Consider the following 27,613-nt stretch of genomic DNA (forward strand, 5'->3'; position numbering starts at 1 on the left):
CGATTTCATCAGTCTAGGCCACCCCTTTCTGTTCGACCATACCAAGCATGGTTATCTTCAACAACCAAACCGTCCTTCATTCTACACACGTGCCCAAACAGCTGAACTTTCTCTCCTCTTGAACTTCATGAAACTTCGTCTAGTGTAGTACAAGCCTCTTTATGATCCGAGTCCTGAAATCTGGAGAATCTATATATTACACACATACACCGTGGCTGTGTTCCAAGGAGCACTACTTTGGAATAACAATACGACACCAAAACGGTTTTCGATGGAGCCATTGCAACTGGAGGTGGTCTGGACCACGTTCCTAGTTATCGTACTATTTAGTGTATGGTTTGGAACAAAGCAGAAAGTAGAGTAGGCCTATAAGGAAAATTCAGGATGTGACCTTTGTGTACTAGGATCCTCTCCAGCGGGGCATCAGTGTAAGGGGGCAAGAGTGAAACTGACTCCCCAACACACGCACCATGTGCACACCGGGTACAGAGAACGTTCAAAAGGCCTGGATGAAAAGGTTTACAGAAGGTAAGGAGACCCAGAGTCTGTGGATGTGCTCATTGCCCAGATATTAGTTGGTGCCGCTCTGCTTCCCCGCAGTCTCGGTGTCTGTGCAGATACAGAGCCAGCGTAGATTTCCGTATCGGTGTCTCTCCCACCAGGTTACAGGGGAATAATTGATGAAAGGCAGAAGCTCGGTGTAAAGCGGAGAGGACAGGAGAGCGAGGTCACGGCGAGTTCACCGGCGCTCTCGGGTGACTTCAGCTCCATGTGGGTCGCTGATAACACTGTGTTTATCAGTACGGGGAGAAAAAAAAAAAAGGACACGACAAGGCAGGGCTATTTTTAAGCCTCTTTAAGATTCTCTTTCGGCTCCTTTAAAGAGAAAGAGCTCCATTGTACTCGGGGATGACTTGCTCTTTCAAAGAAATTTTTTTTTGTAGTTATGAAATGACTTAAGAAGTAAGATACACTTCATAAAAAAGTGGATCTTCAGTGCTTCTTTAAGGAGTCACTGATTGGATTATCAAGGGTCTACATAAAAAAACCCAAACACTTTAACAGAGAATGCTCTGTTCTAGGGTTCTTCACTTGTGTAGGCTTTCATCGAGCCTTTCATCCCGAACGCCATGTCCCAAAGAGTTTTAGCCCTCTTATACTACAACAAGGGCATTTTCTTTTTAATGCAAATCATTAAAGGAGATACACAGGACCTTTATTTTTAAATAAATTTGAGTGGATAGCATCTCCATCCTTGACTCTTTGAAGCACCACTGTATGCTGCATACAAGTTTGTGAACGCTTAATGAAGAAATATAGAAAATTCTAAATATGGCCTAAAACAACATCAGATTTTCACACAAGTCCTAAAAGTAGATAAAGAGAACCCAGTTAAACAAATGAGACAAAATTATTATACTTGGTCATTTATTTATTGAGGAAAATGATCCAATATTACATATCTGTGAGTGGCAAAAGTATGTGAACCTCTAGGATTAGCAGTTAATTTGAAGGTGAAATTAGAGTCAGGTGTTTTCAATCGATGGGATGACAATCAGGTGTGAGTGGGCACCCTGTTTTATTTAAAGAACAGGGATCTATCAAAGTCTGATCTTCACAACACATGTTTGTGGAAGTGTATCATGGCACGAACAAAGGAGATTTCTGAGGACCTCAGAAAAAGCGTTGTTGATGCTTATCAGGCTGGAAAAGGTTACAAAACCATCTCTAAAGAGTTTGGACTCCACCAATCCACAGTCACACAGATTGTGTACAAATGGAGGAAATTCAAGACCATTGTTACCCTCCCCAGGAGTGGTCGACCAACAAAGATCACTCCAAGAGCAAGGCGTGTAATAGTCGGCGAGGTCACAAAGGACCCCAGGGTAACTTCTAAGCAACTGAAGGCCTCTCTCACATTGGCTAATGTTCATGAGTCCGCCATCAGGAGAACAGTCAACAACAATGGTGTGCATGGCAGGGTTGCAAGGAGAAAGCCACTGCTCTCAAAAAAGAACATTGCTGCTTGTCTGCAGCTTGCTAAAAATCATGTGGACAAGACAGAAGGCAATTGGAAAAATATTTTGTGGACGGATGAGACCAAAATAGAACTTTTTGGTTTAAATTAGAAGCGTTATGTTTGGAGAAAGGAAAACACTGCATTCCAGCATAAGAACCTTATCCCATCTGTGAAACATGGTGATGGTAGTATCACGGTTTGGGCCTGTTCTGCTGCATCTGGACCAGGACGACTTGCCCTCATTGATGGAACAATGAATCCTGAATTATACCAGTGAATTCTAAAGGAAAATGTCAGGACATCTGTCCATGAACTGAATCTCAAGAGAAGGCGGGTCATGCAGCAAGACAACGACCCTAAGCACACAAGTCGTTCTACCAAAGAATGGTTAAAGAAGAATAAAGTTAATGTTTTGGAATGGCCAAGTCAAAGTCCTGACCTTAATCCAATTGAAATGTTGTGGAAGGACCTGAAGCGAGCAGTTCATGTGAGGAAACCCACCAACATCCCAGAGTTGAAGCTGTTCTGTACGGAGGAACGGGCTAAAATTCCTCCAAGCCGGTGTGCAGGACTGATCAACAGTTACCGCAAACGTTTAGCTGCAGTTATTGCTGCACAAGGGGATCACACCAGATACTGAAAGCAAAGGTTCGCATACTTTTGCTACTCTCAGATATGTAATATTGGATCATTTTCCTCAATAAATAAATGACCAAGTATAATATTTTTGTCTCATTTGTTTAACTGGGTTCTCTTTATCTACTTTTAGGACTTGTGTGAAAATCTGATGATGTTTTAGGTCATATTTATGCAGAATTAAAATCGACCACAAAGTTGGCATTGGAGCTGCCCCGCTGAGCCAAAAATTTATGATGAAAGTAAGAAATACCGTTACTGACTTGCTCAACTAAGACTGATTTGACTTCACTGATTGTGGGTTGACCTTCATTAAAACAGGATAGGTGTTATAACTTATGCAACATGTGTGTACATGCATGCATTTTCACTGATAAAACATAAAAGGCTAATTAAATAATCAGATGAACTGAGACAATCACATTCTGAAGCAAATTAAATAATCTTATACCGGTAACTTAAATACACAATACAAGTTACATGCTTTAATCTAAATGCAGGTAAACAACGTGTTGTTTTTGTTGTTTTATATCCAAATGAGTCGGAGCTTACCCGTCTGTGTTCTCGCTTCTTGAAGGCCGATCTTGTGGCCAATTGTTTCGAAACAATCCGACTTTCAGTTGTTCGTTCAGTTTTCTGTTCATTCGCTGCTTCCACGCAAGGGCGAGATGGCAGCGATATCCAGTGGAGAAATCAGATGGCTCATCCACTCATTCTCCATTTTCTCCATACTGAGTACTCCGCCATTACTGCTCGGCTCAGGCAGGTACTAAAACCCGGGACAGGACATCACCGGTTTTAGCAACAACCGTGGGGAGGTTACTGCCCGAGCGATATGTCCCATCCCGTGTTTTACCAACAACCCTCGGCTCACGCCCCAGGAGAACTGGTGCAACTGAACTTACTTTCCTTTAAAAAATAAATAAATAAATAAATAAATAAAATGCTTTCCTTTTCTTGTAGCTTTATTTAATTGTTAGTACTGCACCCTCTTTCAATCTGGGTTTATAGCCAACGCTTCTCAACAGATCAGAGGTCTCGTACGAGTCTTCAGTAAAATGTGCAGAACAGAGGAGCTTCATACCACCCAACACTTCATAGCACCCAATGCGCCCGTGAACTTCTCGCAAAACGCATCCAAATCTTTGCAGTTTGAACATTCTTGGACCATGAATGCAACGTAAATCCACCTTCTGTCGTGTTGCTGGCAGGTGCAGTAACACATCTACGTGGCATGGTGATAAATTAGCTCAAAATAGAGGATCAGCGTTGCAGTCACCTCTGTGTTTTAGTATAGCGGAAATGGTGATGAGACCGATAGACTTCCTGCTGTGACGTTACGGACGTCAAGGTCATTCACTCAGACCGCTACCTACAACCCCTATTCCAAAAAAGTTGGGACAAAGTACAAATTGTAAATAAAAACGGAATGCAATAATTTACAAATCTCAAAAACTGATATTGTATTCACAATAGAACATAGACAACATATCAAATGTCGAAAGTGAGACATTTTGAAATTTCATGCCAAATATTGGCTCATTTGAAATTTCATGACAGCAACACATCTCAAAAAAGTTGGGACAGGGGCAATAATGGCCCTTTTCCACTACCCTTTTTCAGCTCACTTCAGCCAGACACGGCTCGCGTTTCGACTATCTAAGAACAGCACGACTCAGCTCGCTTCAGCCCTGCTTAGCACCCAAAACTTACACTGTTTTGGAGTGGGGCTGAAGCGAGCCAAACCGAGCCGAGTGGGGCTAGGGGCGTGAGCAGACACTCCCCTGTGCACTGATTGGTGAGGAGGAGTGTCCTCACATGCCCACACACGCCCCGCGAGCACGCTGGGATCTGTAAACACCGTAAACCCGGAAGAAGGAGAATTACGAAGCCTTATGTGCCTCGCCTTATCTATACGCTCTTGCCAGTATCTGTTGGCGTTGTCGGTGACAACAAGCCACAGCACCAAGACCAGCAACACTAACGACACCATGTCCTCCATGTTTATTGTTTACTCTCCGGGTCGTGAGACTACCGCTTAAAAGATCACTGATGTCACTGTTTGCGCCGCCTAACGACATCACGTGACGTCCACCCACTTTCGCTAACTCCACCCAATGTGTCCACCCACTTCCAGCCAGCACGGTTCAGCGCGGTTGTAGTAGAAATGCAACTCCAACAGCCCCACTCAGCTCGACTCAGCACGGCACGGCTCAGCCCGACTCAGCCGCATTGGTAGTGGAAAAGCGGCATAAGAGGCTGGAAAAGTTAAAGGTACAAAAAAGGAACAGCTGGAGGACCAAATTGCAACTCATTAGGTCAATTGGCAATAGGTCATTAACATGACTGGGTATAAAAAGAGCATCTTGGAGTGGCAGCGGCTCTCAGAAGTAAAGATGGGAAGAGGATCACCAATCCCCCTAATTCTGCGCCGACAAATAATGGAGCAATATCAGAAAGGAGTTCGACAGTGTAAAATTGCAAAGAGTTTGAACATATCATCATCTACAGTGCATAATATCATCAAAAGATTCAGAGAATCTGGAAGAATCTCTGTGCGTAAGGGTCAAGGCTGGAAAACCATACTGGGTGCCCGTGATCTTCGGGCCCTTAGACGGCACTGCATCACATACAGGCATGCTTCTGTATTGGAAATCACAAAATGGGCTCAGGAATATTTCCAGAGAACATTATCTGTGAACACAATTCACCGTGCCATCCGCGGTTGCCAGCTAAACTCTATAGTTCAAAGAAAAAGCCGTATCTAAACACGATCCAGAAGCGCAGACGTCTTCTCTGGGCCAAGGCTCATTTAAAATGGACTGTGGCAAAGTGGAAAACTGTTCTGTGGTCAGACGAATCAAAATTTGAAGTTCTTTATGGAAATCAGGGACGCCGTGTCATTCGGACTAAAGAGGAGAAGGACGAACCAAGTTGTTATCAGCGCTCAGTTCAGAAGCCTGCATCTCTGATGGTATGGGGTTGCATTAGTGTGTGTGGCATGGGCAGCTTACACATCTGGAAAGACACCATCAATGCTGAAAGGTATATCCAGGTTCTAGAGCAACATATGCTCCCATCCAGACGACGTCTCTTTCAGGGAAGACCTTGCATTTTCCAACATGACAATGCCAAACCACATACTGCATCAATTACAGCATCATGGCTGCGTAGAAGAAGGGTCCGGGTACTGAACTGGCCAGCCTGCAGTCCAGATCTTTCACCCATAGAAAACATTTGGCGCATCATAAAACGGAAGATACGACAAAAAAGACCTAAGACAGTTGAGCAACTAGAATCCTACATTAGACAAGAATGGGTTAACATTCCTATCCCTAAACTTGAGCAACTTGTCTCCTCAGTCCCCAGACGTTTACAGACTGTTGTAAAGAGAAAAGGGGATGTCTCACAGTGGGAAACATGGCCTTGTCCCAACTTTTTTGAGATGTGTTGTTGTCATGAAATTTAAAATCACCTAATTTTTCTCTTTAAATGATACATTTTCTCAGTTTAAACATTTGATATGTCATCTATGTTCTATTCTGAATAAAATATGGAATTTTGAAACTTCCACATCATTGCATTCCGTTTTTATTTACAATTTGTACTTTGTCCCAACTTTTTTGGAATCGGGGTTGTATATGAATCACTTTAAGCGTAAAAATTACTGTATTAGATTTATTGTTAACGCTTAAAACCATTCCTGTGCCATTCTTGAGGTCTCAAGGCATTTATAAATGAAAGTGAGGCCATGGTTCTGCGTATCTCCTTTAAAGATGAGTTTTTGTCCGTTTCTAGGTACATGTAATGTCGTGAAAACATCCACGAGAAAAGTTACAGCAGCTATAAACAGTCACTCCATCACCAGCCTCTCTTTTTATTTTCTGAAGTTGTCATGTTCGCAAGAAAAACAAAAACGACAAGTGTGAAAGTGGAGACTCCTTCCAAGTGATAAATGAATTAAATCTCCTCACAGGTCTATACAAGTTAACGGAGCTGTTGCTATAGAAACGATAACATACTGTAGAGTATTAAAATAAAAAAAAAAAAGTGTGTGAATATAAACCTGTGATTTGCAGCTGCTACGTTGCCGTCACAGGAAACGAATCGATACCTTTTGACCAATCAGAATTGAGAATTCAGGAGCACTGAGGTCAAAACGGTACCGTGTCTACTTCAACTGGGCGTCTTGGGTTTTAATCTAAATGCTTTAAAATGGCCTTTAGTTGCTTTTTAGTGCACTTAGGGTTTGTGTGGTTACGTGAAGTCACGTGCTCCTCATGTTAGTGAACTGACACCGCTGTTGTATGTATTATATACACCGCCTATGGTTATGACCTAAGGAGGTCTGACCTCTGGTGACCCCATGACCCCTACCATGGCCTTAGGAACCGTTTAAAGTATCATATTGAGGGAATAAACATCTGAGTGAACATAACACTGTGGGAATGGAACACAAATACTCTCACCTTTCACATTCTCAGGTTATTCAGTGCATCACTGATGAGTATCTGAGCAGAATTACAAAGTGATTATTATTAACATCTTATTCAAATAAATGTATTTGTCTGCAAGAAATACAAAAATATATACGTTTTTAAACACTCACTGGCCACTTTAATAGGAACTCGCTCTTGATTCTAAGATTCCCGTTTGTGGAACCCAATGTGTTCTTCTGCTGTTGCATGCTGAGATGCTTTTCTGCTCACCACGGTTGTAAAGAGTGATTATATATGAGTTACGATATCCTTCCTGGCAAAAAAAGCTCGAACCACGAATCTGTCCATTTTCCTCTGACCCTCTCTTATCAACAAGGCGTTTGTTTCCACCGACAGAACTGTCGCTCACTCACGTACTTGATGTTTTTTGCTTTTCGCACCATTCATAGAGCGCAAACTCCAGAGACTGTTGTGTGTGAAAACCCCAGGAGAAGATCAGCAGTTTCTGAAATACTCAAACCAACACCCACCCATACCACAGTGAAAGTCAGCCACACTTTACTGTGAGATCACAGTTTTTCCCGTTCTGATGTTTGAACATTAACCGAAGTTCTCAATTTGTATCAGCATGATTTGATGCGCCGTGCTGCTGTCGAGGGATCGGCTGATTTGAGAGCTACAGAAAACAGCAGGGTGTTCCTAATAAAGTGGCCGGTGAATGTCAAAGTAGGACACAAAAATGAGAGAAATCATAAAACTAAAAACAAATGTAATAGTGCAGTGTTGCAGGTTTGGATTTGAAAATCTCACCCATTTGTCACTGGGGGGGAAAAAAAAAAGAATCTTCAGATCTTTAAAACTCACATAAGTGGCTCTTAGGAAGTACTACTGTACCCTTGAGTGTATAATTACATTTCACCTTCAGGAACAAGGTCCAGAAGCCTTTTACTGACATTCCAAAAAGCATTGGGAGCCCAGAAGCCACGGCCATTTTTAATTCCGGCATATAGCATATTAAAAGTGGCCACTATCTAATATAAACAAGCACAGCTCTCGAAGCACTGTGTCACGAGCGCTGCCATTCAGACAGATGAAATGACGATGTCATGGCCACAGGGGTGTGTGTGGTTTTTTTTAAAAACACAGCGCTGTCTACAGTTACCTCCCCGCAGCCTGATAACAACAGGAGTCATCTTTCAGGTGTGTTCAGGTGTGCTGCAGTCACACAGGTGTCAGTGAGCTCAGGAGTGAGACAGGCGCTGTATCTCACCTGAATCTACCCCGCTCTGGTCACGTAACCGCGAACTCAAAAAGCTACGACCCCTGCAAACATCTGAAACACTGCAAATTACATTAATGCACACTAAATGTTGCACTCTCACATCACTAAACCAAACTTACTTTTGATTGTGTGAAATGAAGACTCGAAATAGGCACGGCCCGCTCGCCCGCCCAGTCGGTCCCGGGGATGGAGGCGCGGCCCGCTCGCCCGCCCAGTCGGTCCCGGGGAAGGAGGCGTGGCCCGCTCGCCCGCCCAGTCGGTCCCGGGGAAGGAGGCGCGGCCCGCTCGCCCGCCCAGTCGGTCCCGGGGAAGGAGGCGCGGCCCGCTCGCCCGCCCAGTCGGTCCCGGGGAAGGAGGCGCGGCCCGCTCGCCCGCCCAGTCAGTCCCGGGGAAGGAGGCGCGGCCCGCTCGCCCGCCCAGTCAGTCCCGGGGAAGGAGGCGCGGCCCGCTCGCCCGCCCAGTCAGTCCCGGGGAAGGAGGCGCGGCCCGCTCGCCCGCCCAGTCAGTCCCGGGGAAGGAGGCGCGGCCCGCTCGCCCGCCCAGTCAGTCCCGGGGATGGAGGCGCGGCCCGCTCGCCCGCCCAGTCAGTCCCGGGGAAGGAGGCGCGGCCCGCTCACCCAGTCAGTCCCGGGGAAGGAGGCGCGGCCTATGTACCCAGTGAGTCTCGAAGAAGATAATCTCATTCTATACACTATAACTAATTGAGGTGTTTAATGAGTGCTGTACCTGGGAAACGAGTTTTACTGATCATTTTAATAGTATGGAAATAAAACATTATTATTAAAATAGTATCCACTGAGTGAATTTGGAGGTTTGGATCTCTCATCTATACAACAAAAATAATACACATTTCTGTAAAACAGAAACAAATAAACCATTTAAAGACCAGTTTCATCGGGAACAAAAGTAGAAGAAAATCAAGACTTCGAGACAGCGAGGAATATTTTCATACAAACACTACAACCATTCAAAAGTGCCAGAGCGACAGATGTGCTGCAAAACGCCCAGACGTCCCCTCATTTCCTGTAGCTACAGTGTGGATTTCTGAGGTCTGGAGGAGAACACGTTCAGCTGACGAGACCCCGCTGAGACTCAGCTGTTCAGAACAGCTGACCGGGAGAAGATCCAGTCCACTCTTTTATGATGGGGCAATTAGTGCTCAGAGTGTTGTACAGTTCAGACCTGCCAACACCACCGGGTCAAATTTTGTTCATCTTCATGGTTAAGTGACATCATACAGGAGCTCGAAGATTCTGATTGGCCAGCATTCGGAGTCTCCGCCTCTCCATGGCCTGCTGCTTCTTCCTCTCGATTTCAGCGTCACTGCATCTCGTCACCACCGATTTACTCACACCTGTATGATTCAAATTAAATTTAAATTATTTAATTAAAAAAAACAGTATTTTTACTGAGAGTGAACATCAGTTTAAGTAAGAAAATCAGAAGGTAATATTGTTTTATTAAAAAAAAAACCCTGACTTTTGTGTTTCATTTTTACTTATTTACCCTCAGTAATATTTTCTTATCACTTACGTTTTAAATTTTCAGGTTATCTGTGATTCAATTTAGAAATTCTGACTTCTTTAACTAAATCATCATGCATGAAGAATTTTTTTTAGACATATTGTTCTCATTTTTCCACATAATAATTATTCGTAATTTAAAAATACGTGGAAAACAAAATCAAATTAAAAAACAATGCATTTTCTACATCATAATGATCAATGCTATAAATAACATAAAAATTATACTTAAAAAAAAACCCCACACACACGAATGATTTTAAGTTAAAGTATTTTCATGAAAGGGTGCCAATAATTATGGAGCTGCATTCGAAATATATTTATTGGAAGTCTCTTACCTTTAGAGCCAGCCGGTACAGCATTAAAGGTGCTGTAAGGCTTTTTGAGCCGATGGTCACCTTGAATTCTTTGATATGATTGGACGGTGGTTGCCATGGTGCTCTCGCAAACCTGTCCAGCAGCACTATAGTTGGCACTTCCTGTTCCTGTAGTGCTTTTAGCATGGCTAAACTTGTACGTCCTATCAGACGATGTCATCATGCTCTTGTCCAGTGCTGAAGCGTTGTTCTTTGCACTACGTGCTCCAGGAAGAACTTCGGTACTCGATGACGCTTGGTTCCCGGTAGCTCTGCGGTCATAAATCTGAGCGTTAGATGGAGACGGATGCGCAAATACGCTCTCGCGTTTACCCGTAGTGCTTTGACGACTCTGCACACGACTGCTCTGTGGTGTTGGGTTCGATATGGACGCTTTCGGAGGAGGTTCTGGTTCAGTCATGGATCCTTCCATCTTCTCGCATGCTTCGCAGAATAGATCGTCATCATCTGCCCCGTCGTCCCAGATATCATCTGATGCAAAGATGGAGTCCAGGTCCTCGGCTGCGAGGTCACCAAGGACATCGTCCTCCATGTTTGGGTAGTTTTCCTTCTCCTCAGTGACCTTAGTGTTCATAAAAGTGGGAGTAGTCGAGGAAACCGATCTAGATTTGGAAACTAACGAGGTTGTAATCGTGGACTGAACTTTCCACATGGAGCTCGCACTTGTAGAAGCTAATGGTTGTTGGATTTCCATTGGTTTCTTACACTGAGAATTAGTTCTAGATACACTACGGGTACCAGGAACCTTCCTTGATGGACAAACCCACGTTTCCGGATTGTTCTTTGCATGAAATCCAGTTTGCCCAGCGTTCTCATTTCCTGTCGCCTTGTTCCAATTGGGACCACGCTGAAGGCTCTCGAGTCTCTGATTCAACCTTGGTGCTTCTCCAGACTTTGCTTCATCACCACCATTCTGGCGGTAAACCATTCTGGTGTTGCTTTTGTTCATCTCTTTCTGCGTGGAGCTGCACTGAGGTGCGGAGAACAGTTCCGGGTTTTGGGTCATCTCCATCACCAGTGCGTCGTCCAGCAAATCGTCGTTGTTCCAGTCATCAAAATCATCAGCTACTCCCACCTGCTTGACCGTGCTCAATTCAGAAGCTCTGCCCACTCGAGTGGCACCACACGCATCAGCTCTTGCTCTAGAGCCAAGATTCCCTCCAAACTGTGGCGCGAACTTAGCCGTGTCCTGAGAACGACTGCTGAAACCCTGGCTCAGGCCGCCGCTGACCGGCTGCGTCGAACCCTCAAAGAGCAAATCCAGATCGTCTTCTATTTCCTGTCCATGATCCAGAGGATCGTCGCCGGTCGTTTTGGTGTTCTCCAAACCCAGTGGTGGTCTCTCAGGTTCAGAGGGAGCCTGTGGTGAGGCTGGTGGGTTGTTCTGATCGAAAAACAGATCTTGGTCTTCAGGCATGGGTTGCGCAGAGGTCTCAGGGTTTGGTTGGAGATGATGAGCTTCCTCCTGCTGGATCATGTTGAAGTCAAACTGCTTTGCTAACTTCAGCAGGTCATCCACACGGTTTTGTCTGTGCAGGAACAAAGGGGTTTTGGTTTAGCCTCAGCCTGTTACTTGGATTTACGCAGTGCATTTTAAGTACTCTGGATATTTCCCACTATGGTTTTGGAGTTACAGCACTATGTAGTGAATCAAAATCCGTCTCAACCAAACACCTGTATTATTATTGTTCCATTACCAAACCAATTTAGACCAAAATCAAAGCGCTTTAAGATCAGACCTTGTTAGTTTGGGTTTGGTCCTGCGATCTCGGATTTCTGGAGTGCATGGGACGGCCGTGTCGCCAATCCACTGCAGCAAAGATGACTCCGCCTCCTCCGGTCTCTTGTTCTAAAATACAAAACCAGAGCACCAACACTGACGTACACCTCGACGAACAGTATATAACTGACTCGCTGTGTATTTGCTAACAACCTTTGGAGCTATCCTGTTGACGATGTCCGATATGTCCACTGACTTGAAGACGGCGGTCCTCCTCCGGGCCCCTCCTAAATCAGAAATGATCACAAGTTTATCCCTCAAGCATAGGCTTAGCTAGCGAGCCCTGCAGCTGTGTTTTCCACAGCAAATTCTCAAAAGACAGCCATAAATCCCCAAACACGGGCTATAAATTTTATACTAACCCATGCTAAACAAAATTTTGTGAAATTTTGTTGCTTTGTGAAGTAATTTTGTGCATTTCTGTCGACAGCCAGTGGTTTCCCGGGGCGTGCCCGGCGCACGTGCTTTCCATATATGGAAGTTAAATCAAGAAAATCAAACTTACCGCCAAAAATTTAGCGTTCTTATTGGTCAGACTTCAAAACAAGGCAGAATACTACGAGTTTTGAAAGCTTCTCCGGCGAAGCTTGGCAGGTTTACCCTGTGTCCGAAATCGCTCACTCGTTCACTACTCCCTATATAGGGAATTACTATATAGAGGACTATACAGTGAGCTCATTGGTAAAATGAGAAACCGCTTTCGGACACTACTCTGTCATGCTGATATTTACGTCATTACTGTCGCACAATTAAAACGTGCCAGATCAGTCGGCTGGTGAGTTTCCGGTTGAGAGTACGTCGTGCGCGTTCTGGCTGCCGCTTCTCACCGGAGCTCTTATTTTATTTCTTTTTCTTTTCTGTGCGTTTGTGTAGTTTGATGTTTGAGTGTTTTGTCCGCCGGTTGTGGTGTAGCTCCGGACCCAGTTTGGGATGTCGGTTCCCTCCAGGCCTTGGTTCGCCGTGGGCGATGCCTGCGCTCTCAGCTGTGGACTGCAGTGAGCCTGTTGCTCAATTTACATCGTGGTTGTCCAGCGCTCTGTGCTTTAACGCTTGGCGTGATGTTCCGAGCGATGTTGCTCGGTGGCGTCGCGGTGGCTGTGCAGGCGGTTTGGGACACACCAGCGCTCTGCGTGGCGGAGCTTCTCTGCTCGCTGTATGGATCCATGGCGTGCTGTTTGAGCGATGTTGCTGACGGCGTCACGGCGACGGCAGTGCTGGAGATGTGGGACTTGTTTTCGTGCGCCTTTTGGTGGGACTGTGGCTGCTACACCACGGGAATTACATCCTGACCCCTACTTGGTGGACTTTTTACTTTTTATTATATTTTTATTTATTTATTTTTTCCTTGTCTATAATTGTAAAGCGTCCTTGGGTTTTTTGAAAGGCGCTATATAAATGTAACATTATTATTATTATTATTATTATTATTAATAAATCCATACGTGTGCTTTTGTGATAAATCCATATTATACTGAGCGCATTTCCCACATTAATCAATACAAAGTACGTTCATTTTTTTAAAATCAAGCCTGAATACTTTCTTCTTTGCCGCTGCCTTTTATTAAATCACATTTGAGACTTTTAATTTGATTTCTTTCAGCGCGACTGCAATGCATGCTGGGATATATTGCTTTGGTTAGTGACCGTCGTTGTACGCTACTTTTCGTGATGCATTGTGGGATACTTTGAGTGCACTATATAGGGTGTAAATAATCCTCACTAAGGTTTCGGACAGCACTACAAAATGGCGTCCTCACTATATAGTGCCCTAGATAGTAGTGAGTAGTGAGCGATTTCGGACACAGGTTTAGAATGAGTAGATCGTGTATTTAGATAAATATCTTTGCGAGTTTTTTTTTTTTATCATACAAGCCTGATAAACATACAGAAACTTTATACTTTACACTTTCCTATGTGCCCACTGACAAATAATAATATAGTTTTTAAATGACCTAAATTAGATGAAACACAACTTACCACCTTCCTCAGTCACACCGGACTCGGCGCCGAGAGCCCACTTACACATTCATAAAAGACTATCGTGGTGTTACCATGGGAACGATCACTTTCACTCTTTCGGTGTCGATTGGTTTCTCTTTCGCCAAGATTTACATTATCTTACATAGTACTTTCATAAACTACCATTATTAGTGAATTTTTTTTGTACTGTTTACAGTAGTTACATTTCTAGTAACTACAGGAAAATTTCCTTTTATTTGTAATTTAAATTTCACTTATTTTTAACTCCTCTTTATTGCACTTTAAGAGAATCAAAACGGTTCCTAACATTTTTGTGATGTAACATTTGCATTATCAGGGAGGAGAGTGGGTGGTCACCAAAAAAGCAGAAAACAAGATGGCGCCCGAAGCCGGGGGTCTGGGAGGGATACCCCCCCAGGAAAATTTTGAAAAATAAGGCCTTACAAACCACTTTTCCTGCAATCTGAGCTGTAGTAGATAAAAAATCTGTTGTCTTTTTTTATATATTTACATGAAAATATGTTTCAAATCAATAGGAGTATTGTTTGAATTAGGGCTGCACGATTATGGAAAAAATGATAATCACGATTATCTTGATCAAAATTGTAATCGCGATTATTAATCACGATTATAATTGATGTTAGGGAAATCACTTAAATTTTATTTCACTATATTCAAACAAACAATATGAACAGCTTTCAGTGCAGAATGAAATTTAAAAGAGAAATTCTGATTTCCAAATGACAAATAAATGAAATTTAGCCAAGAAATTACCAAAGGATGAAGGAACTGAAAACTCAGTTGCAACAATTACATAGCATTATACTGAGGCCTACAAGTTTTTAAGCTAGAAAGAGCAGCCTATCAACATGCTCTGGCTTTAAACATGAGCGAAGGCAGGTCACAGCATTGCCTCCAGTGCTAAATAGTCTGTTGTTCCGACATAGTTAGCTTTTCTCTCTCACCTCAATCTGTTACCTACTCTCACGCTATCACCCCTTGAAGAAGAAACCGCTGCACTGAAGCTCTGCGCACTTGGCCAGTGTTGCCAGATGCTGCTGACGTTTTCCAGCCCAAAATATGTTCAAAACCCGCCAAAATGCACTTAAAACCGCCCAATCTAGCAACACTGCACTTTGGCTTGCTTGCTTATTTAGGCGGAGTAATGAAACCTTACATGCGTCGGTTCGCCCCTAATAGTTTGGCGGAGTATTGGTCAAAAAGTGCTTGATCAGATATACAGCAGAGCTCGCATTTTAAATGGAAATAAATCGCGATTTTCATTTAATTTAATCGTGGCAGCCAAAATCGCGATTTTCGATTAAATTCGATTAATTGTGCAGCCCTAGTTTGAATTCAAAATAACATCACATTCTACATTCAAGGGTATGGTTATAATTTATGATCAACAAAAATAAACTAAATTCACATTAAACGTAAGTTTTATTAATTATCAAAATGTTCATATATTAAATAAAATTTCTTAGGGAGAAAAGGTCAGTCACCCTATGTCCTCATTAGTTGCATATGATTTCAAAAAGTCTTTTGAAATATTTAAGTTTTCAAAACTGTCAGCATTAATTCAGATTTACTGACCATCATGTACATGTTCAATGTATTAAATCAAACGAATGCTAAGTTTATGGGATAATGTCTATGTACACTTTATACAGTTATTTATAGTTCACAGTCACTTCTCATTTTCATTTAATCATTTCGACTTCTTTTTCAGCCTTTTGGCCAAAGACAAAAGCTTGTCAGTCCTCTCTCTGTTTTTTATACCAGCATCGATTTCACGTACCTTCGCTTCGTCTCGCTTGTCAATTGTATTCGGCTTTTTGAGTAAAAAAGCCGATACGAAAGAGAAACGTATTTTTGAAGCGCAGCGACGATGAACATGTGCAAGTTTCGATAAAATAGAACAGATGCGGGTACTTTTGTAAGAACTGTTATGATTGGCTTTTGTTCTCTCCCACACGCTTGTAAGAACTGTTATGATTGGCTATCATGCTCTCGCCAGCGATGTTTTGGCCAATTACATTGTAGATAACACGTATTCTACCGCGAGACTTAGCGAGACTAAAGATGGCGAAAATGTAAACATGTAACATCGTCGTACGCTTGAGTATCACGAAGGAACATACCCCAACCCCCCTCAATGAAAAAAACATCTCAACGGATTTGGCATAATATCGATTTTCGCTCAGAAAAAGCGGAAATCCGCCGAAAACTCTCATCCCTGATTATGCATATTTCGTAAAATCAAAACTTGTTAAAAGGTATCTATTATTTTCGGCTGTAAATATATTTTTCATAATATTAATCTTCAGAGTCGGCTGAATCTCATTTGTTATCTTTGTTGTTTATAGTAAAGATGTATTCTGTGTAATACGACTCGATTGCAGCGATTTGTATTTTGTTTTTTTTTTTAAGTGCACTCGAAATTATAATTTAAGGTTTCTGTTTTTATTGCAGGAATATGTAGAAGATTTTATTGATAAGTGATTTGTAAAGCTCTGGTTAATGCAGGGATCCCAGCAGTAATTGAAAAAAATAGAGGAATGTAAGAAACTATCACCGGGCGGCACGGTGGTGTAGCGGTTAGCGCTGTCGCCTCACAGCAAGAAGGTCCGGGTTCGAGCCCCATGGCCGGCGAGGGCCTTTCTGTGCGGAGTTTGCATGTTCTCCCCGTGTCCGCGTGGGTTTCCTCCGGGTGCTCCGGTTTCCCCCACAGTCCAAAGACATGCAGGTTAGGTTAACTGGTGACTCTAAATTGACCGTAGGTGTGAATGTGAGTGTGAATGGTTGTCTGTGTCTATGTGTCAGCCCTGTGATGACCTGGCGACTTGTCCAGGGTGTACCCCGCCTTTCGCCCGTAGTCAGCTGGGATAGGCTCCAGCTTGCCTGCGACCCTGTAGAACAGGATAAAGCGGCTACAGATAATGAGATGAGATGAGAAACTATCAGCAGGGGTCAAGGGGGCTGCCTGAAGCTGTTGAGATTTTAACATTTAAAGATGCTATAGAACACATTTTTTTACATAGATTTAACATAGAAAAGCAACAGAATTTAACCATAATGTGTATCTATATTTGATGCCATATTTTGTAATCAATGACATAAGTGGCAAAAAATTTTTTATAAAAATTAGACGAAAATGTAGCTTTGAAGAATATACTTGCCTAAATATTCCACTGATTTTGTTATAACAATCGTATCCATAGTTCATCTCATTTGTTTATTTTTTTTGTTTCAAGTTAATGTCAAAACTAGTCTAATATAAGCCACATTCATTTTTCACAAATCAATGATTCAGTAATATTAGATATATACTAGTGCTGTCAAGTGATTAAAATATTTAATCGCGATTAATGTCGCGACTGTCATAGTTAACTCGCGATTAATCGCAATTTAATCGCACATTTTTGTCACATGAAAAACCATGTAATTCTCTTATCAGCATAAAAAAGTGAATGGGCTTGCTTTGTACCAGTGTTTCTTTTATTGCAAAGCATAACACGTCTTGACACAGCCACTGCAACGTGAAACCTAAGCCGAGCACCGGTGCTAGCAAAAGAACCATGAGTGAAGTGATCTACTGCTTGAGTTAGTCTACAACTCACAGTGACGGTAGGCTTGACATGCTTGATTATAATATAAAGTACACTATTATATTAACTTTAAGTTGTTCGTTGATAAATATTGCATTGAATCTGATCTTTACTGTTTCAGCTCACTTAACACATTTTGTACTTTTACACTTTCTGCCTGTTGATGCGTCGCGCTGTCCAATCAGAGGCGGCCAAATTTACATATTACAGGAAGGGTTTCTGGGATAGCATTGAGTTTACAGTTCAGAGGGATCTGGCTTCTTTAGACGCTGTCTTCTTAAAACTGAATAAATATTTAAAAAGAGCCAAATGAGCCAGTCTTTTGAACGGCTCTTTTCAAAGAACGGATCACAAAGATGCGGATCCCATCAAAGAGCCATAAATCCCATCTCTACTAGCGCGCCCTGCCCGCGCTGGTTCTTTGGGGGGGGGGGGGGGGGGGGCAGAGGACTCTGGCTGTGCGGGGCATTACAGTCTAGCTGCTATCGGTTTTCTGTTCCAAGTTCCTGGCAGTTTCAAAAGCTTATGAAAAACCTACATCATGTCACAGGGCGTTAATCTCGCGATAAAAAAAATGATCGCCGTTAAAATTGAGTCAAGTTAACGTGTTAATAATGCGACATTTTTGACAGCACTAATATATACATATGTACAGCAAATACTGGAGATATTTGATTTAAACCTTTCTCTTTTTGAAAGGTTTCACTGCAAAGGAATTTAATGCTCTTTTCTGGGGTGCATTCTGTCTTTCCTCCAGTTTTCTCTGCTTTTGTTTCTCTGATCTTTCCTTCTGCTTTTCTGATGTTCCTGCAGTGCTCTGAATCAAGTTCAACGCATTAGAAACAAAAGCACGAACGGAGTTAAAACATGTTTTCTAGCAAATGGGCGCAGCCATATTGTTTTCTTGTTCCATCGCGTACAGTCTCGCGGTCAGTGTTGCCAGATACTCCTGACGTTTTCCAGCCCAAAATATGTTCAAAACCCGCCAAAATGCACTTGAAACCCCCCAACTGGGCGGAGAACCGCGCAATCTGGCAACACTGCTCGCGGTATTTACATCAATTTAACTTCCAAGTGTTCCCGAATGTCAACGAGAACAAACGAAGCTGACGAAAACAATCGCTAAACAAGCAAACCAAATCAGAACGTATTTTGCTGGTCATTTTACTTAAACATATTTTTAATGGATATACAAGAGATTTAAAAAAAAAAAAAAAAAAAACAACCACTTTCGCTAGAAAATAGCGGAATTCCGCTAAATAGCGGACGTCTCGGATCCCTGTTAATGAATAAGAAACTAGATTTAAAAACTGTGTTATAACATTTTATTAAGTTAGTAAATAAAATGTGTTTAAAATTTTTATTGAAAATAAGAACCTTCCCAATCCTGGCTAAGCTCCTGCTCTCGAGCAACACTGTATAGGATCGAAGCCTACTTGCCGTTCCTGACAGGCGTCACGGGTGACGTTGGATCCCAGATGATTTCGTGCTGAAGTTCAGAATCGTTGTTTGGAGAGTCGACAGTGACCGAGCTCCGGAAACTGAACTTCGGGAGACGGGTCGGCGATTTGAAATCTGAGCACAGAAAACGATGTCAAATCATGATGGAGGTAGTTGTAGGCATCTCCAGTTTATTTATCCAACACCGTACATTGTGGAGTCCGTTATACTGTTTCTACTTAAAGCACCAGTTATTGAACATCCTTGATATAAAGTGCGTCTCAATTTTAGGAGTTACCGATGCATCTTGTACATAAATTCCTGGAAGTGGAGAAATAAAAGAACAAAGAAACTGCCACTGAAGTCGATATTCACTTCATCTTTATTCATAATCCAGAGTTCACCACGAACTCTCCAAGATCCTCCGCTGACCGAGCAACACCGCAATGGCTCGGACAGTTTTCGGTTCTACTGATGGATGGAATAAAGTGGGACTAATAAACTATACAGTGGTGCTTGAAAGTTTGTGAACCCTTTAGAATTTTCTATATTTCTGCATAAATATGACCTAAAATGTCATCAGATTTTCACACAAGTCTTAAAAGTAGATAAAGAGAACCCAGTTAAACAAATGAGACAAAAATATTATACTTGGTCATTTATTTATTGAGGAAAATGATCCAATATTACATATATGTGAGGGGCAAAAGTATGTGAACCTTTGCTTTCAGTATCTGGTGTGACCCCCTTGTGCAGCAATAACTGCAATTAAACATTTGCGGTAACTGTTGATCAGTCCTGCACACCGGCTTGGAGGAATTTTAGCCCATTCTTCCATACAGAACAGCTTCAGCTCTGGGATGTTGGTGGGTTTCCTCACATGAACTGCTCGCTTCAGGTCCTTCCACAACATTTCGATTGGATTAAGGTCAGGACTTTGACTTGGCCATTCCAAAACATTAACTTTATTCTTCTTTAACCATTCTTTGGTTGAACGATTTGTGTGCTTAGGGTCGTTGTCTTGCTGCATGACCCACCTTCTCTTGAGATTCAGTTCATGGATAGATGTCCTGACATTTTCCTTTAGAGTTCGCTGGTATAATTCAGAATTCATTGTTCCATCAATGATGGCAAGCTGTCCTGGCCCAGATGCAGCAAAACAAGCCCAAACCATGATACTACCACCACCATGTTTCACAGATGGGATAAGGTTCTTATGCTGGAATGCAGTGTTTTCCTTTCTCCAAACATAACGCTTCTCATTTAAACCAAAAAGTTCTATTTTGGTCTCATCCGTCCACAAAACATTTTTCCAATAGCCTTCTGTCTTGTCCACGTGATCTTTAGCAAACTGCAGACGAGCAGCAATGTTCTTTTTGGAGAGCAGTGGCTTTCTCCTTGCAACCCTGCCATGCACACCATTGTTGTTCAGTGTTCTGCTGATGGTGGGCTCATGAACATTAACATTAGCCAATGTGAGAGAGGCCTTCAGTTGCTTAGAAGTTACCCTGGGGTCCTTTGTGACCTCACTGACTATTACATGCCTTGCTCTTGGAGTGATCTTTGTTGGTCGACCACTCCTGGGGAGGGTAACAATGGTTTTGAATTTCCTCCATTTGTACACAATCTGTCTGACTGTGGATTGGTGGAGTCCAAACTCTTTAGAGATGGTTTTGTAACCTTTTCCAGCCTGATGAGCGTCAACAACACTTTTTCTGAGGTCCTCAGAAATCTCCTTTGTTCATGCCATGATACACTTCCACAAACGTGTTGTGAAGATCAGACTTTGATAGATCCCTGTTCTTTAAATAAAACGGGGTGCCCACTCACCCCCGATCATCATCCCATTGATTTGAAAACACCTGACTCTAATTTCACCTTCAAATTAACTGCTAATCCTAGAGGTCCACATACTTTTGCCACTCACAGATATGTAATATCGGATCATTTTCCTCAATAAATAAATGAGCAAGTACAATATTTGTGTCTCATTTGTTTAACTGGGTTCTCTTGATCTACTTTTAGGACTTGTGTGAAAATCTGATGATGTTTTAGGTCATATTTATGCAGAAATATAGAAAATTCTAAAGGGTTCACAAACTTTCAAGCACCACTGTATGTAGAGGATATTACACAGTCGCATGAAAATATCAAGTTTATCTTCGAGTGCTGAAAATATTTTCAACATGACAAGATAAACTTCAGATCTTCTGTAATGTTCTTTATATTATATGGACACACCAAAAAATGCAAGTAAAAAAAAAAAATTAATTTCGAACCCGTTCACCATTTTAACAGCGCACATCCAGTCAGCAGGAAAACACTGGGAGTGACATCATCGGAGTGAAATATCAGGAATTATTATACATACAGGACACTTTTTCAATGAAATAAAAACGTGTTCTATTCCCTTCGAGCGGGTTTCATTCATTTGGTTTGATAGCATGCAATATTGTTAGCATATCGCTTATCCTACGTGTATTACGTCACTCTACCCAACGGAGAACGAGCGTCGAATATGGTTTACGATATTGCAAAGACGACATGACGTCACACGTCGGAGCTGACACAAATATCCAACGAGAACGTTTTCTGCTGCGCGTGCGCTGAATAATTTCTGTGTTCGCTGGGAAAGAGAAAGACGCGTCGAACACCCGAAAGGCTACCATTAGATATTCTTCACGCATATTTACAAGAGAAAAAACAGGAGTTTTTGGAGTTGGATGAAAAATCAGACCGATGTGCTTCACAAAATGCTTCTCACCTCAAGGCTTTGATGCACAGATGAGATCATCTTAAACTTGCTGTCATAGAAACATTTTTTTTTCCCCGTTTGGAGTTTTCATTGTTTGTGATCACCAGTGTGTTTTGGTTTCTACAAATACTGGCACGATTTGTTGTAACACGTGAGCTCAGTGCTGATTGGCTAGAACCATAACGAGAACCAATGGAATGACGCGATGCAGTTTAGACATTAATCAACGTCATTATCACGCCGTTCCATTGACTCTCGTCTTCACTTAATCTGACCATTTGACGCTGTATAGACCCTTTTCACTCACGTGACCTTCGTAAGCGCGACTGCCATTTTGGACATGAAGAAATAACGGTTTATGGCACAGACCCTTTCGGTTCTCGCTCATCTAGCTGCTACAATGACTGCTTAGACTGCAACAATAATACCTAAACACACATTTAAGTATCCGTCGTAAAGACGTGAAACTCGTCGAGTGACGAGTGTGTTCATTGATAAGCTAACACAATCTAAAAGCAGACATACCGTCACACTGCCCTGGCGCTGTGAACAGTTTACTTTCTATGGTTTGTGCACTCACTATTTGCCATTACTTTCTCCAACCCAGTGTTCGAACTATGCCGATATTTTCGGGGGGTCCCTTTTTTTTCCCTTAGTGGGGTGGGGTGGGGTGCTTGCGCTTGTCTCAGAGCGCAGATCTCCAAACACATGAGAAGCCTATCTTGCGCACATATCACGCGGACTCCACACACGCATCGCGTCTGAAGTCATAACTCATCAGGGGAAATCGTGTCCGCACTGGCATGTTCAAAAAACAACCTCGCGTCAACAATGATACCACACGCAAGAAAAAAAAAAACAGTCAGGCTACTCAACACATCTGATCCACAGCAGCACCAAAGCATCACTGGAAATCATGTCAACGACCAATCTTCCATTTCAACACGCGTCAACAAACAAATGGCACCACAAACATGAACGAATCGGTCAGGCTACCGATTCCAAACCCACAGCAGACGAATAATTAAATGCATCTTGCCTTAAAGCAGAATCGACCACTAAGGAAGTGTGTTGGCACTGTCGGCACACTTCCTTTCTACTAGTTTGTATCCCCAACCTGGCAGCAGCAGTCGTTGTCATATCGGTTTATTTTATCTTTGATGTAAACACAACACTTCGGATATGCAAATGCTTCCCGTTACACATGATTGCTATGTCAAACATCATTTTGCCAATATTTTAGAGACCATCCATCTTCTCCGTCGGTCAGCATCTGTCGGGATCCGATAAAATGATAAATCTTGCCTTGTGTGTTGATGGTTACTACATCCAGGTGCACAACAATATAATGGCATGATGGAAGTCTTGCTGAAAGTAAAAACTTTCTTTGATGGCTATATTCCTTTCGATGCTTCGCCGTCATTCCTCGTTGTTGGCTGTGGTAGACTACTGGTAGTACACGTCCAAAATGGCGGCCGCGTTTGTCGTGACGTCACATGAAAAGGGTCCATACTTGTACCCCTGTGCTGAAGACAGCTGAAGCCAAATCAGAAGAGCCAATCCAACAGTGTTCACTGATTATTTTGTAATGCGGTAGTTTTTAATAACTAAAATCGGTAGACTACCACGTGAATCGGTAGGGTTAGCAAGTATGAGATACACGCCACCTGTAATCATCCAACTCAAAGGACAGGTTAGATGGCGGACGAGTACGTCCCGATTGTGTCCTTACTGCTCGCTCGTATACCCGTAGAACGTAGTACAGTAACAGTCGGGTTGTAGGCACTTAACCAGCGTTAGTGCACTGAGGATTCAGATTCAACCATTCTGTTCATTTAAACCCCTTTTCCACCAACAGGGAACGGGTTCTGTTCTGTTGAACTGTTCAGAGTATTTCGACCAAAAAATAAATTGGCTCAAAAGTTGAAAACCTGGTTCCCAGTTGGAACCGAAATACAGCTGGTTTTTCCAGCACGAACCTTGATGACATCAGTGGGCGTGTCATAAGTCTGGAGAGGAAACAGAGCGCAGGAGTGGAAAATGATACGTCTTCAGAAAAAAAAAAACCCTGCAATAACAGGGGAAAAAAAAAAAAAACACGGAGGCACTGCCAGCTTGCTACGACTCTTGTTCACTCTTGTTGTGAACGGTGCCACACCTTCTGTTCATGACACATCCTTGATTACAGCGGTTCTGATCAAAACTAGTGAAAACGTGGGCCGGATTGCAAACACAAAGATTCAAAGAATCCTGAACGGAGCCAGTTCACAGAATCCAGCAACCTTTTAGTCCTGTAGCTGCTTGCCTAATGGTTAGAGAAGCAGCTTTGGGACCAAAAGGTTGCTGGTTCGATTCCCTGGACCAGCAGGAATGGCTGAAGTGCCCTTAAGCAAGGTACCGAACTCCGCTCTGGGTACATTGTACATCACTCTGGATTACATCATTAATGTAATTCCGAATGGAGCAGGTTCAAAGAATCCAGCGACCTTTTGGTCCCGCAGCTGCTTTTCTAATAGCCTAATGGTTAGCGAAGCAGCTTTGGGACCAAAAGGTTGCTGGTTCTTGAACCGGCTCTGTTCATGACATCCTTGATTACAGCAATTCTGATCAAAACGTGGGCCGGATCACAGGCTCAAAGAATCACAGCGACCTTTTGATCCCATAGCTGCTTCTCTAATGGCCTAATGGTTAGCGAAGCAGCTTTGGGACCAAAAGGTTGCTGGTTCTTGAACCGGCTCTGTTCATGACATCCTTGATTACAGCAGTTCTGATCAAAACGTGGGCCGGATCACAGGCTCAAAGAATCACAGCGACCTTTTGATCCCATAGCTGCTTCTCTAATGGTTATTGAAGCAGCTTTGGAACCAAAAGGTTGTTGGTTCAATTCCCTGGACCAGCAGGAATGGCTGAAGTGCCCTTAAGCAAAGTACCGAACTCTGCTCTGGGTACATTGTACATCACTCTGGATTACATCATTAATGTAATTCCGAACGGAGCCGGTTCAAAGAATCCAGCGACCTTTTGATCCCATAGCTGCTTCTCTAATGGTTATTGAAGCAGCTTTGGAACCAAAAGGTTGCTGGTTCAATTCCCTGGACCAGCAGGAATGGCTGAAGTGCCCTTAAGCAAGGTACTGAACTCTGCTCTGGGTGCATTGTACATCACTCTGGATTACATCATTAATGTAATTCCGAATGGAGCCGGTTTAAAGAATCCAGCGACCTTTTGATCCCATAGCTGCTTCTCTAATGGCCTAATGGTGAGCGAAGCAGCTTTGGGACCAAAAGGTTGCTGGTTCTTGAACCGGCTCTGTTCATGACATCCTTGATTACAGCAGTTCTGATCAAAACGTGGGCCGGATCACAAGCTCAAAGAATCACAGCGACCTTTTGATCCCATAGCTGCTTCTCTAATGGTTATTGAAGCAGCTTTGGGACCAAAAGGTTGCTGGTTCTTGAACCGGCTCTGTTCACGACATCCTTGATTACAGCAGTTCTGATCAAAACGTGGGCCGGATCACAGGCTCAAAGAATCACAGCGACCTTTTGATCCCATAGCAGCTTCTCTAATGGCCTAATGGTTACCGAAGCAGCTTTGGGACCAAAAGGTTGCTGGTTCGATTCCTTGGACCAGCAAGGATGGCTGAAGTACCGAAGTCTTGCTCTGGATATGTTGTACATCACTCCGAACGGAGCCGATTCCAAGAACCTGTCCTCTGTTGGTTGAAAAGAGGTGTTCGAGCCCAGCCATGTTGAGGTCACATCACAGAAAGGTCCAGCATCCATTCAAAAGCAAAAAACAAACATTTCCGGTTTAAGCCGCGCCCATTTCCGGTTTGGTTCTGGAACCTGATACTTATTTACATGAAAGTGGATATATTTTAGGGTGAAACATCAGTAATGTTGACTTTTAAACTCTTGCAGTTTCTTCTTTCACTTTTAAGAGACTAATGTAATGTAATATCACCATGTTTTAAGTTGAATATGAATAAGCAGTAATATTTCAGCTCAGACTGGCTGCAGACTCACCTGTGTGAGCTGCGGCTGTCGGAGCGGAGTCTGCTTTGTGTCTCGGGCTCCTCTTCAGTCTGTTTATCCTGGGTTTGCTCTGCGTTCTTCCTCTCGGCGCCTCCGCCTGCTCGGGATCTTCCTCCGGTACCGAGCTGCTCCTCTTCCTCCCGTCGTTCATCCTGTTCCCCTTCGCCTACAGCGCATAGTTTACATTTAACTCACTTATCACTTCGTTAATTCAAGCGAACCGCCAAGTTACTGTTTTTTTTTTTCCATCCCATGAGCCACTGCGCATGCGTGTTCGAGAGGATCCCATGTGCGCTCCAAATGCGCAGACTCAGAACGGAAATGTTGATTTAAAAAAAAAAATTATTTATTGACAAGACAACACTATTATATCACTACAGAAAGGTTCTGTAAACACAAATGCTACAATATAGTTCAATTAAAGCATTAAATTAGAACGTAATACATATATTAAACAAACAAATGTAAGAATAATTTCACATTCAGTCACAACAATATTTATATTAATGAAGTGTTTAAAGGCAAACAAAACCCCCAAAATAAACTCCTTTATCTCTAGCCGCTTTATCCTGTTCTACAGGGTCGCAGGCAAGCTGGAGCCTATCCCAGCTGACTACGGGCGAAAGGCGGGGTACACCCTGGACAAGTCGCCAGGTCATCACAGGGCTGACACATAGACACAGACAACCATTCACACTCACATTCACACCTACGGTCAATTTAGTCACCAGTTAACCTAACCTGCATGTCTTTGGACTGTGGGGGAAACCGGAGCACCCGGAGGAAACCCACGCGGACAACATGCAAACTCCGCACAGAAAGGCCCTCGCCGGCCACGGGTCTCGAACCTGGACCTTCTTGCTGTGAGGCGACAGCGCTAACCACTACACCACCGTGCCGCCTCCCCAAGCTCTCGCTTGTAATTATAATTTTAACAAACACTGAGGCACGGTGGTGTAGTGGTTAGCGCTGTCGCCTCACAGCATGAAGGTCCGGGTTCGAGCCCCGTGGCCGGCGAGGGCCTTTCTGTGCGGAGTTTGCATGTTCTCCCCGTGTCCGCGTGGGTTTCCTCCGGGTGCTCCGGTTTCCTCCACAGTCCAAAGACATGCAGGTTAGGTTAACTGGTGACTCTAAATTGACCGTAGGTGTGAATGTGAGTGTGAATGGTTGTCTGTATCTATGTGTCAGCCCTGTGATGACCTGGCGACTTGTCCAGGGTGTACCCCGCCTTTCGCCCGTAGTCAGCTGGGATAGGCTCCAGCTTGCCTGCGACCCTGTAGAAGGATAAAGCGGCTAGAGATAATGAGATGAGATGAGACAAACACTGAAGTTAACTTTAGGTCTGAAACTTATAGCACATGAAGGCAGCGTACAGTAACTCTGTGTTCTCTGCTTCGAGGCTAAAAGGTCAGCATAGATCAGGGTTAGCATTATTAATTGCGCATCTCTAATGAATGGAATGATCTCAGAGGCGTCACAAGGCAGTTTGTGTGTGTGTGTGTGTGTGCGCGCGCGCGTGTGCACTTCTTGGCCAGATGGTCTCAGTGTAAATACACATAACTGCACAAATAAGCTGTAGGAGCACAAACCATGTTTTAGAGCATGATGTGCGCGCGCACACGCAGAGATGAACTCTGCTGGCTAGTATATATGTACGCTTAATGTGTTTGTACGTGTCTGTGTGTGTGTGTAATATTCAGGAAGTGACGTTCCTTATGACAGCAAATGCTAGC

General features: G+C 43.2%; 1 protein-coding gene across 2 annotated transcripts; it reads right to left on the minus strand.

Annotated features, from left to right (window-relative positions):
• Positions 1-9,111: 9,111 nt before the first annotated feature.
• On the minus strand, positions 9,112-26,127 carry etaa1a (ETAA1 activator of ATR kinase a). 2 transcript variants are annotated; one of them, XM_060899061.1, is made up of 6 exons: positions 25,872-26,127; positions 19,089-19,223; positions 12,211-12,284; positions 12,017-12,126; positions 10,239-11,806; positions 9,112-9,731 (listed from the first exon to the last, which is right to left on the minus strand). In XM_060899061.1, the coding sequence occupies exons 1-6, from the start codon at positions 26,029-26,031 to the stop codon at positions 9,610-9,612; spliced, it is 2,169 nt and encodes a 722-aa protein (XP_060755044.1). In that variant the 5' UTR covers positions 26,032-26,127; the 3' UTR covers positions 9,112-9,609. The 2 variants fall into 2 exon arrangements, with proteins under 2 accessions (XP_060755044.1, XP_060755045.1); XM_060899062.1 differs by lacking the exon at positions 19,089-19,223.
• Positions 26,128-27,613: the final 1,486 nt, after the last annotated feature.

This window comes from Neoarius graeffei, chromosome 18, assembly GCF_027579695.1.
Source record: "Neoarius graeffei isolate fNeoGra1 chromosome 18, fNeoGra1.pri, whole genome shotgun sequence".
NCBI lineage: Eukaryota > Metazoa > Chordata > Actinopteri > Siluriformes > Ariidae > Neoarius > Neoarius graeffei.

Coding starts and splice junctions, on each gene's coding strand:
- etaa1a (XM_060899061.1), bottom strand. CDS start 26,031: ATGAACGACGGGAGGAAGAGGAGCAGCTCGGTACCGGAGGAAGATCCC. Junction 19,224..25,871: donor GACAGCCGCAGCTCACACAG/GTGAGTCTGCAG, acceptor TTCTGTGCTCAG/ATTTCAAATCGCCGACCCGT. Junction 9,732..10,238: donor TGTACCGGCTGGCTCTAAAG/GTAAGAGACTTC, acceptor TGAATCATACAG/GTGTGAGTAAATCGGTGGTG.